Here is a 13,085-nt window from a genome sequence, read left to right on the forward strand (position 1 = left end):
TATATGATTATTACATGCTTTTGCTTCACCGCTGTAAAAAAAAAAAGTCCTTATTGCTTTCAATTTTATGTTGAATCAACTAAAGCTTATCATTTATTTAAATATTTCAATGACATTATTATTTTAGAAATATGATTAACTTCGTTTAGGAAGTATATATAATTTACATTAAAAACTCATGTTGTCATGCAATATTTTTAAGTGCTTCTGCTGGTTTTGTTGGACACAATAAGCACATGTGAAATGTTTGATCCATTTAAATTGTTTAATAATTAAACATCACAATTAATCTCACAGGCTGCATAGAAGCACGTCAGATTGATCACTAGTTTTATCTTTTACAATTAATAGATTACAATCTTGAGTCACTTAAAAAAGGAACTAAATGTTTTACTTAGGTAATTACAAAAAAGGTATGCGTTATTTTGGTGTATTTAAATTTTTCTCAACATTTAGTTTATTTCAGTATACAAGAGTGTATGTGACAAATAAAGGCCTGATTTGATTTGATTTGATTTTTATTATGTTAAAATTGTAAGCCCAGTTGAGATGAAAATTAAAAACCCACAGAAATAACATGCATTACACATTTATAGTTACTTTTTTATTTACATTTTTAAAAAGTCACTTTTAAAAGTAATATATTACAATTTAAAGCTTAGCTAACATTAAAAAAAAAAAAAACAATAACATACTTTACTTTTGAACACATTTAGGTACTTAAAAAAACATGTAAAAGTAAAATATTACAATCTTGAGCCAGTTAAACAAAAACTAAATAAATATGTTGCTTTTTAAGGAAAGTAATTTTAAAGTAGTTTTATTTAATTTTTTTCCCTAATCTTAAAATAGCTTAAAATGGTAAGATATTACCAGGCCCACACGGAATCTGCGCGCGCAGAATTCCGCAGATGTTTACCAAAATTCTCCGCAGAAATAGCAAAAAACGTCCGCAGATTCCGTCTGGCCCTGGATATTACTTTTAAAAGTGATGTTTTAAAAACTAAAAAATTAAGTAAATTTGGTTGCTTTTTTAATGAAAGGAATATATTTTATTGATTTTTTCATCTCGACTGGGTTTAAGATTGTAATATATTACTATTAAAAGCAACATTTATCAAATAAAAATAAGATAAATAAGGAACTACGTGTTTTACTTAGTTACTTTTTAGGAAAATGAATGTGTGTTATTTGTGTTTTCTTTTAATCTAATTTGGGCTTAAGATCGTAAAAGTAACAAACTGTGTTGCTTTTGAAGGAAAGTAATGCAAGTTTTTTTGTATATTTATTTTATTTATTACTCTCTCATTTTGGCTGTGCTTAAAATTGTAACATTATTTTTAAAAGTAACAAAAAATTTTTAAAGTTACTAAAAGTTTTACTTTATAAACAAAGTAATGCATGTTTTTATTTGCTAATTTTCTATATTAATACATTACTTTTAAAAGCAACGTTTTAACTTTTTTTTTTTAAAAGTAACTTAGTTAAGTTTAAATGAAAGGAAAGCTTTTTATGTGTCATCTTTGCTGTGCTTAAAATTGTAATATATTTATTTTAAAAGTAGCTTTTTTAGGTTACTAAATATGTCAGCAATGCATGTTTTATTTGCATGTTTTTTATCTCGGCTGGGCTTAAAATTGTAATATATAAGTTTGAAAAGTCACTTTTTAAAAACAACAAAAAAGTTACTAAATATGTTACTTATTTAATAAAAGTAATGTACACTCAAAATATTTTTTTTTTGCTCGTTCAAACTACTTATTTAAAAAGAGCTGAAACAACACAATTCTTGAGATTTCATTGGGACAATACAATTTTTGTATATTCAATCCACATATATTTGTTAAGAGTGTTAAGGTAACTTAATCGATTTGTGTTGGGACAACATGATGGAATTGTGTGGAACCCTGCATTTTTGACAGTGTGTGTTATTTGAGTATTTTAAAGCTTTTTCCAATGTAAGATTGTAATACATTACTTTTAAAGGTAACCTTTAAAAGGGTCTTAAAAAGTTAAAATTAAAATTTTAAATCTAAAGTTTTGCTCTGGTTTCCCCCACAGTCCAAACACATGCGGTACAGGTGAATTGGGCAGGCTAAAATTGTCTGTAGTGTATGAGTGTCTGTGTGAATGGGTGTTTCCCAGAAATGGGTTGCGGCTGGAAGTGCATCTGCTGTGTAAAAAATTGTGCTGGATAAGTTGGGGGTTCATTCTGCTGTGGAGACCCCGGATTAATAAAGGGACTAAGCCAACAAGAAAATGAATGAATGAATGAATGAATGAGTCTTAAACTCACTGAAAGAATGTCCTGTAGGTCTTAAATCATTTTAAATGGGTCTTAATGTTCCCATGTCCATGTAAATTTATTTCTATTTAGTTTATTATTAATTTTCAAACATTTCCTTCTAAATTTCTTAAACTTGTAGACTTTCCTTAAAGACAATCGATTGAAAAGCATGCTTGTTTTGTAATTTAAGATGTGCCTAATAAAAAATTATAATTTTTTTTGATAGCACGAAGTCTATAGCACCAGTCTGCTGGCTCAACCAGGCCATAAGAAAAAAATCCTTAGCATTTAGCGCCGTTTAAGTCTGAAATTTCATTCATAATGGTCTTAAGGTCTTAAAAAGTCTTCAATCTGACCTGCACAATCCCTGTAAATGTGTTCCAGTTTCATTTTAATGACAGTGATGCATGTTTAATTTGTATTTTTCATCTTGGCTGGGCTTAAAATGATTTATTACTTATGAAGTATACATTCATTAGTTTTATATATATTTTTATATTTATTATTTATTTTTATATTTATTTTATTTAATTTTTTTGTTTATTTTATTTATTTTTATTTTTATTTTTTATTTCATTTTATTTATTTTATTTTAATTAATTCTATTTTATTTATTTTATTTTATTTATTTATTAAATTTTTATTTTATTTAAATTTTTTATTTTATTTATTTTATTTTATTAGATTTTATTTATTCTATTTATGCATTCATTCATTGTTAGTTATTGTTAGCTTTTGGTGCATTATTTAATTTTAACAAGCACAATTTTAGATGTTAAAATGCATTAGTAAATGTTGAACTATGATTAATAAATGCTAGTATTTTCATTCTTCGTGTTAATAATTATATATAATAGTATATTAGTAAATATAATTGCTCATTTAAATGAATAATACAAATAAATTCAGGAAAAACATATCTTGGCTGGGCTTAAAATAATATATATTACTTATAAAGTATACAATCATTAGTTTTATACAACTTTTAAAAAGTAATTTTTCAAAAACCTTTTCAAAAACTAAATATAATTACTTTTAAGGAAAGTAATGCATGTTATGTGTGTGTGTGTGTGTGTGTGTGTGTGTGTGTGTGTGTGTTTGTGTGTGTGTGTTTAATGTAAGATTGTAATGCATTACTTTTAAAAGCAACACTGTCTCCAACACACACTCACACATACACACACACACACACACACACACAGCATGAGATTTACTAGGCAATAGTCAGCAGTCTCTTGATATAATTCTGATTATTCAGCTTTTTGTCAACACAGGCTGAAGCCTAAAGATGTCACCGGGGTTTGCGGACTCTAGTTTTAGTAACATCTCCAAGGCTGCGTCTGTCTCTCCAGGAGGAATACTGTATATGTCAATGGGCCAATGCACTGGCATGTGGACCCGAACCCTAAATGTGCTTAACAGCTGAGGGGTAACAGCGGCCTGGCCCCTCCTCCTCAGCTGTGCTCTGATTGGCCCGAGCTGCAGTAGTAGCTGCGCTCTGATTGGCTCAGCTCTCTCCTTGTAGGGTCATGCTTCTCGTCAGGTGTTACGAACGTGAGTGTGTGATCCTCAGCACCCCATTAGGAAATCCTCCTTACTATGGTAACATATGGACGTCTGCGAGCCACGTTTGTGCACGCAAATCAACTTTCTGAGACACATTTCCAAACTGGTCCATGCCCCACACACACACACACACACACACACACACACACACACACACACACACACACACACACCAGTGAACCAGAATAGAACTGGACAGATATCTCTACTGGGCCTTAGTATTTACTGACACAAACTAAGAACGGACAGTACATTTATTATATCTTTATTGAATTTATTTATTCTTCTTTGGTAACATTAATTAGTTAAAATACTTTTTATTGTTAGTTCTTGTTCAAATATTTGATCTTTGGGTTTACAATAAGAATATATTAGTTATTGAATTCTTGAAAAGTACATTTATTATAGTATTTTATTTTACTATTTTAATTTAATTATTTATTTTATTAATTTTGTTCTATTTTAATTTGTTTTATCTATTTTATTTATCTTATTCTTTTTTATTCTATTTCATTTTATTTATTTTATATGTTTTATTTTATTCTAATTTATTCTGTTTTATTTTATCTATTTATTCTATTTTATTTATTTATTTTATTGTTTTATTTGTTTTATTTATTTATTCAATTTTTTTATTTATTCTATTTTATTATTTTTTCATTCTATTTTTTATTTTATTTATTTTATTCTGTTTTATTTATTTATTTATTTAATTTATTAATTTATTTTTTTATTTTTCTTTTAAATTCTATTTTATTTATTTATTTTATTTTAAATTTTATTTTATTTCATTTATTTTTATTCTTTTACTTTATTGTATTTTATTTATTTTATTTTATTATTTATTTTATTTTATATGATTTTATTTTAATATATTCTATTTTATTTATTTTATTGTATTTATTCTATTAATTAATTCATTCATTCATTCATTGTTAGTTCTTGTTAACTCTTGGTGTATTATTTAATGTTAACAAGCACAATTTTAGATGTTAAAATGCATTAGTAAATGTTGAACTATGATTAATAAATGCTAGTATTTTCATTCTTCGTGTTAGTAAATATATATAATAGTATATTAGTAAATATAATTGCTCACTTAAATGAATAATACAAATAAATTAAAAAAAATATATATTTGTAACAGTTGAAGATAAGAATATAACTATTGGTCAGTGTATAGAATAAAGTCCTGTTGGTTATTGAATTTATGAAAAGTACATTATTACAGTATTTTAGTTTAGTTTTATTGTATTTTAATTTAATTATTATTATTTTATTTTATTTTTCTTTATTTATTTATTTGTTAATTATTTTATTTATATCTTATTTTATTAATTCATTCAATTTAGGTCATGTTAACTCATGTTAACAAGCACAATTTTGTATTTTAATAACGCATTAAAACCATGAATAATAAATGCTAGTATTTTTATTTTTCATGTTAGTAAATATATTAACTGTCATCAACTCAATAGGTAATAAATGCTCACTTATTGAATACAAATAAATTCCAACTAAAAATAATAGTAACAGTTGAAGATAAATATATAAACTAAGTTTGAATTAATTTTTTTATTTTTTTACTTTTTATTTTTTAAGTATTTTCCAAATGATGTTTAACAGAGCAAGGAATTGTTCACAGTATGTCTGAAAGTATTTGTTCTTCTGGAGAAAGTCTTATTTGTTTCATTTTGGCTAGAATAAAAGCAGTTTTAATTTTTTTAAACACCATTTTAAGGTCAATATTATTAGATCTCTTAAGCTTTATTCTGCTGTGGCAACCCCTGATGAATAAATTGACTAAACCGAAAAGAAAATTAATAAATTATTTTTTATTTTATTTATTTTTAATTTAATAATCAAAAAATTGTGTTAGTTATAATTTTTTTTAATTCGTTCATTGCTAGTTCATGTTAACTCCCAGTGCATTAACTAATGTAAACAAGTACACATTTGGGCTTCAATAATGCATTTGTAAATGTTAAACTATGATTAATAAATGCTAGTATTTTTCATTCTTAATGTTTATAAAGTATCATTAACTAAAAAAATAATAGACAAATAAATAACAAATAAATTCAGAATAAAAAAATAATAGTAACAGTTGAAGATAACAATATAACATTGTTTACAATAGGGTCCTATTGGTTATTGAATTTACGAAAAGTAAATTACCACAGTATTTTAGTTACATTTTTTAAATTTCTTTTTTTTTTAGTTTTGTTCTTCTTAACTTCCAGTGCATTAACTAATGTTAACAAGCACAATTTTAGATTTTGATAATTCATTAGTAAATATTGAACTATGATTATTAAATATTATAAAATTATCTTTCATTCCCAATGTTTGTAATGTATCATTAACTCAATAAATAATAATTGCTCACTTAAATAAATACAAATAAATTCAGTATAATAATAATAGTAACAGTATTATTTTATTGGTCAGTTTACAATAATGTGCATTAGTTATTAAATTTATCAAAAGTAGCCTACATTTACTACAGTATTTTATTTTTATTTCACTCATTCATTTTCTTTACGGCTTAGTCCCTTTATTAATCTGGGGTCACCACAGCGGAATGAACCGCCAACTTATCCAACATATGTTTTACACAGCGGATGCCCTTCCATGTGTTTGGACTGTGGGGGAGGAAACTAACGCCAAAACGGGACATGCAAACTTCACACAGAAACTCTAGTTGCCCTAGCTGGGGCTTGAACCAGCGACCTTCTTGCTGTGAGGTGATTGTGCCGCCCACTGTGCCACTGTGATTATCTTATTTTTAATTATATATGACTTTTTTTTCGTTGTTAGTTGTTGTTAACTCATGGTGCATTATATAATGTTAACAAGCACACTTTTAGATGTTAAAATGCATTAGTATTTTTTAATTCCTCATATTACTAAATATGGGTGGCACGGTGGCTCTGTGATCAGCACTGTGGCCTCACAGCAAGAAAGTTTGCAGTTTGAGTCCCAGCTGGGTGAGTTGGGGTTTCTGTGTTTGCATGTTCTCCCTGTGTTGGCATGGGTTTCCTCCGGGTGCTCCAGTTTTCCCCACATTCCAGACACATGCGCTATAGGGGAATTGATCAACTAAACTGGCCGTAGTGTATGAGTGTGTGTGTGTGTGTGTGTGTGTGCGTGTGTGTGTGTGTGTGTGTGTGTGTGTGTGTATGTGTGTGTGAATGAGTGTGTAAAGGTGTTTCCCAGACCAGATCCCAGCTGGAAGGACATTCGCTGTGTAAAACATATGCTGGAATAGTTGGCGGTTCATTCCGCTGTGGCTTGTTCATCTTTGTTTTTGGTTTTGGAGGTGTTTTGGAGTTTTTATGAAGGTTTATAGAGGTCTTATGGAGGGGTTATAGATCTTATGGAGGGTTTTGGAGGTGTTCTGTAGGTGTTATAGAGGGTTATAAATGGCCTTTGGAGGTGTTAGGAAGGGTTATAGATGTGTTATGAAGGGTTATGTATATGTTATAGAGATGTTATGGAGGGTTACATGTGTATTATGGAGAGTTATGAAGGGTTATGGAGGTGTTATGGAGGGTTTTGGATGTGTTATTGAGGGTTGTTATAAAAGCGATATGGAGGTATTATAGAGGGTTATGAAGGTGTTACGGAGGGTTATAAAGGATTATGCAGGGTTTTAAAGAGTTACAGAGGTGTTCTGAAGGGTTATAAGAATGTTATAGGACGATATAAAAGGTTATAAAGGGTTTTGAAGGGTTATAGAGTTTTATGAAGGTTTATAGAGGTCTTATGGAGGGGTTATAGATCTTATGGAGGGTTTTGGAGGTGTTCTGTAGGTGTTATAGAGGGTTATAAATGGCCTTTGGAGGTGTTAGGAAGGGTTATAGATGTGTTATGAAGGGTTATGTATATGTTATGGAGATGTTATGGAGGGTTACATGTGTATTATGAAGGGTTATGGAGGTGTTATGGAGGGTTTTGGATGTGTTATTGAGGGTTGTTATAAAAGCGATATGGAGGTATTATAGAGGGTTATGAAGGTGTTACGGAGGGTTATAAAGGATTATGCAGGGTTTTAAAGAGTTACAGAGGTGTTCTGAAGGGTTATAAGAATGTTATAGGACGATATAAAAGGTTATAAAGGGTTTTGAAGGGTTATGGAGTTTTATGAAGGTTTATAGAGGTCTTATGGAGGGGTTATAGATCTTATGGAGGGTTTTGGAGGTGTTCTGTAGGTGTTATAGAGGGTTATAAATGGCCTTTGGAGGTGTTAGGAAGGGTTATAGATGTGTTATGAAGGGTTATGTATATGTTATGGAGATGTTATGGAGGGTTACATGTGTATTATGGAGAGTTATGAAGGGTTATGGAGGTGTTATGGAGGGTTTTGGATGTGTTATTGAGGGTTGTTATAAAAGCGATATGGAGGTATTATAGAGGGTTATGAAGGTGTTACGGAGGGTTATAAAGGATTATGCAGGGTTTTAAAGAGTTACAGAGGTGTTCTGAAGGGTTATAAGAATGTTATAGGACGATATAAAAGGTTATAAAGGGTTTTGAAGGGTTATGGAGTTTTATGAAGGTTTATAGAGGTCTTATGGAGGGGTTATAGATCTTATGGAGGGTTTTGGAGGTGTTCTGTAGGTGTTATAGAGGGTTATAAATGGCCTTTGGAGGTGTTAGGAAGGGTTATAGATGTGTTATGAAGGGTTATGTATATGTTATGGAGATGTTATGGAGGGTTACATGTGTATTATGGAGAGTTATGAAGGGTTATGGAGGTGTTATGGAGGGTTTTGGATGTGTTATTGAGGGTTGTTATAAAAGCGATATGGAGGTATTATAGAGGGTTATGAAGGTGTTACGGAGGGTTATAAAGGATTATGCAGGGTTTTAAAGAGTTACAGAGGTGTTCTGAAGGGTTATAAGAATGTTATAGGACGATATAAAAGGTTATAAAGGGTTATGAAGGGTTATGGAGTTTTATGAAGGTTTATAGAGGTCTTACGGAGGGGTTATAGATCTTATGGAGGGTTTTGGAGGTCTTTTGTAGGTGTTATGGAGGGTTATAAATTGCCTTTGGAGGTGTTAGGAAGGGTTATAGATGTGTTATGAAGGGTTATGTATATGTTATGGAGATGTTATGGAGGGTTACATGTGTATTATGGAGAGTTATGAAGGGTTATGGAGGTGTTATGGAGGGTTTTGGATGTGTTATTGAGGGTTGTTATAAAAGCGATATGGAGGTATTATAGAGGGTTATGAAGGTGTTACAGAGGGTTATAAAGGATTATGCAGGGGTTTAAAGGGTTACAGAAGTGTTCTGAAAGGTTATAAGGATGTTATAGGAAGTTATAAAAGGTTATGGAGGTGTTATGAATGGTTATAAAGGGTTATGAGAGGTATTAAGTGTTATGCAGGGCTATGGAGGGTAATGAGGTGTTATGGAGGGTTATAGATGGCTATGGAGGTCTTATGGATGGTTATGAAGGGCTATAAAGAGTTTTGGAGGTGTTCTGAAAGGTTATTAAGGTGTTATGGATAGTTATGAAAGGTTATAATTGTGTTATGGAGGGTTATAGAGGGTTATGTGGTGTTATGAATGATAATGAAGGGATATGGATGTGTTATGGTTATAGAGGTGTTATGAAGGGTTATGCATGTGTTATGGAGCTGTTAGGAGGTGTTATGGAGGGTTATGAATGTGTTTTGGAGGGTTGTTATGAAGGTGATATGGAGGGTTATGGAGGTATTACAGAGAGTTACAAAGAGGTGTGGAGGTGTTTAGATGGGTGATGTGGTGTTATTGAGATCCATGAAGGGTTGTGGGGTGTTATGAAGAGTTATAAAGGTTTATGCAGGATTTTTAATGGTTATGAAGGTGTTCTGGAGGGTTGTAAGGATGTATTAGAGAGTTATAGATGGTTATGGAGGTGCTGTGGATGGTTCTAAAGGGTTATGAGGGTTATAAATGGTTATGAAGAGTTATAAAAAGGGTGATGGAGGTGTTTTGGAGGGGTATGGAGTTGTTATGGATGTTATGAAGGGCTATGAATGGTTATAGAGGGTTATGGAAGTGTTATATAAAAGGGTATAAATGTGTTATGGAGGATTATAGAGGGTTATGTAGACGATTAGGAAGGGTTATAGAGGTTACAGATGGCGATGAAGGAATATAAATGGTTAAGGGTGTTGGAGGGTTATGGAGGCTTATAGAGGGTAATGAATCTGTTATGGAGGGTTTTAGAGGGTTCTGAAGGTGTTTTGAATGGTTTTGAAGAATTATGGAGTGTTATGAAGGGTGTTGGAGGGTTATGAAGGCTTATAAAGGGTAATGAATCTGTTATGGAGGGTTTTAGAGGGTTCTGAAGGTGTTTTGAATGGGTATGAAGTGTTATGAAGGGTGTTAGAGGGTTATGGAGGCTTATAGAGGGTAATGAATCTGTAATGGAGGGTTTTAGAGGGTTCTGAAGGGGTTTTGAATAGTTATGAAGCGTTATGGAGTGTTATGAAAGATGTTGGAGGGTTATGGAGGCTTATAGAGGGTAATGAATCTGTTATGGAGGGTTTTAGAGGGTTTTGAAGGTGTTTTGAATGGTTTTGAAGAATTATGGAGTGTTATGAAGGGTGTTGGAGGGTTATGAAGGCTTATAGAGGGTAATGAATCTGTTATGGAGGGTTTTAGAGGGTTCTGAAGGTGTTTTGAATGGTTATGAAGTGTTATGAAGGGTGTTAGAGGGTTATGGAGGCTTATAGAGGGTAATGAATCTGTTATGGAGGGTTTTAGAGGGTTCTGAAGGGGTTTTGAATGGTTATGAAGCGTTATGGAGTGTTATGAAAGATGTTGGAGGGTTATGGAGGCTTATAGAGGGTAATGAATCTGTTATGAAGGGTTTTAGAGAGTTCTGACAGTGTTTTGAATGGTTTTGAAGCGTTACGGAGTGTTATGAAGGGTGTTTGAGGGTTATGGGGGCTTATAGAGGGTAAAGAATCTATTTCGGAGGTGTTATGAAGGATTATGGAGGTGTTTTGGAGGGTTATGAAGAGTTGTGAAGGTTTTTTGGACTGTTATGAAGGGTTATGGAGCAGTCTTGGAAGGTTATTAAGGGTTATGGATGTTTTTTAGAGGCTTATGAAGCGTATGAAGGGTTACAGAGGTGTTGTGGAGGGCTATGAATGGTCATTGAGGGTTAGGGAGGTGTTATGGAGTGTTATGAAGGGTTACAGGGGTTCATTCCTCCTCCACATACTCCACTGCTTGAGGGTTTGAATATTAATAGCTGTTCTGCTCTGTCTGCAAATGAAGGAAGCGTTCAGGATTCCAGAGCGCTGCAGTGATGAGCAAATCATACAGCGCTGGATTAATAATGCACATGTCATATCAGCAGAAAAAACATTTACCTTATTATCATGAAACCAGCAATAAAACAGTTCCTGAGCAGTTTTACGGTTGCCTGATTAATGTGTGCATCATATTACACTGTAGTCACAAATAGCAGTGTTTACATCAGCAGTGCATGCTGGGAAATTATTCCTCATGGCTCATAGAGTACATTCATATGGCATATTATTCATTTCTGGAAATTATTTGAATATTTTTTATAATTAAAGGAAAAATTGTAATACATTAATAAAAATATTATTATAAATTAAAAAATATTATTTAGAAATGTCTTAATTCTAAACCATGAATAACACAATGTTTCCCTGCCCCCCAAAATATACATTATATTTACATAAATATATAAAATAAAAAGGATAAATATTATAATAAACATTATTTATTTGAGTGAAATAATGGCGGCTCATTCCGCTGTGGCAATAAAGGGACTAAGCTGAAGAACAATTATTGAATGAAACAACATATTTAGTAAAATCTTAAATTTAAATCTAAATTATGAATAATGCATTGTTACATTTTTTTTTATTCATTTACTTTCTTTTCAGCTTAGTCCCTTTATTTATCAGGGGTTGCCACACAGAACGAACCGCCAACTTATCCAGTATATGTTTTCACACAGCGGATGCCCTTCCAGCCGCAACCCATTACTGGAAAACACCCATACACACTCATTCACACTCATACACTACGGCTAATTTAGTTAATCAATTCCCCTATAGCGCATGTGTTTGGACTGTGGGGGAAACCAGAGCACTCGGAGGAAACCCACGCACACACAGGAAGAACATGCAAACTCCACACAGAAACACCAACTGACCCAGCCGGGACTCAAACCAGCAACCTTCTTGCTGTGAGGTAAACACCACAGAGTCAACATGTCGCTCAAAATATGAACTTAATATAATATATTTACATTTTTTTTGTATTTATTGTACATAGCACATTTAATTAATGTTTTTTTATGTATTTATTTTAATTAAAGACAATTTAATTTAATTATTTACACTTATTTTATTATTTTAACTTATATTATTGTTATTTAAGCAACAACAACACTAAAACACAGACACACCAAGTACATTCAGAGTCCCTTTAAGGTAATTTAAGTGTATGCTATAGTCTTTGGCACAGTTAAATCTACAATACACTCATAATAAACAAACAATGCACAGAACTGACATCAACTTTCAGCAAACTATTAAATCCCTGTAGTGTGCGAGCGGAACAGCAGCGCCTCTCAGCGGCGTGATCAGGCACTGCCGCAACATTACAGGTCATCATCGCGCGACAGGTGATGACGCGGCCGCGCGACAGACAGGCAGCTGTGCTGATTCCTGCACATGAGGAGCAGTTTAGTGGCTGTTTGTGGACTCGGAGATGAAGAAATGACGAAGAAAGATGAATGAAGGATGAGTGATTACTCTCTTCAGCAGGAGAACGAGCTGGAGGCGCTGGCGTCCATATACGGAGACGATTTCACAGACATCCGAGCACAGGATCCCTGGAAGGTCTTTATTATTATTGTTTATTATTGTTCCTGTGTGTGTGTGTGTGTGTGTGTGTGTGTGTTACTACTCTGATTGAGCTGTTATCAGTCTGTGTTCAGCTGCTGTTCACTCGCTGCCATCATTCACTGGTTGGATTAGAGTGTGGGCGTGGCGTATGATAATTAGACCATGTTTTGACGTGTCATGTGCTGATGGTGTGTGTGTGTGTGTTTTATGTGTGTTTCTGTGTGTTTGTTTGCCTGTGTGTATGTTGTGTTTGTGTCTTTTTGTCTGTGTGTGTTTTCTGTTTGTGTGTGTGTTGCTGTCTCTTTATGTCATCTCCGTGTTTTTGTCCATCATTTGT

General features: G+C 32.2%; 2 protein-coding genes across 6 annotated transcripts in view; one reads left to right on the forward strand and one right to left on the reverse strand.

Moving 5' to 3' along the window:
* arhgap11a (Rho GTPase activating protein 11A) overlaps positions 1-13,085 on the reverse strand; it is a 1,047,489-nt gene that overhangs the window by 31,467 nt on the left and 1,002,937 nt on the right. The window lies entirely within an intron of this gene.
* Positions 12,531-13,085, forward strand: part of eif2ak4 (eukaryotic translation initiation factor 2 alpha kinase 4) — a 100,080-nt gene continuing 99,525 nt past the window's right edge. For all 5 annotated transcript variants that reach the window (XM_087289776.1, XM_087289777.1, XM_087289773.1 and 2 more), the window contains exon 1: positions 12,531-12,742. Coding sequence is in view for 3 of the 5 variants with exons in the window: in XM_087289773.1 (XP_087145899.1) it covers positions 12,644-12,742 (99 nt within the window). In the remaining 2 variants the exon portion in view is untranslated. The remainder of the gene's footprint in view (positions 12,743-13,085) is intronic.

The sequence above is a fragment of the Danio rerio genome, chromosome 17, assembly GCF_052040795.2.
Source record: "Danio rerio strain M-AB ecotype USA chromosome 17, GRCz13ab, whole genome shotgun sequence".
Lineage (NCBI taxonomy): Eukaryota > Metazoa > Chordata > Actinopteri > Cypriniformes > Danionidae > Danio > Danio rerio.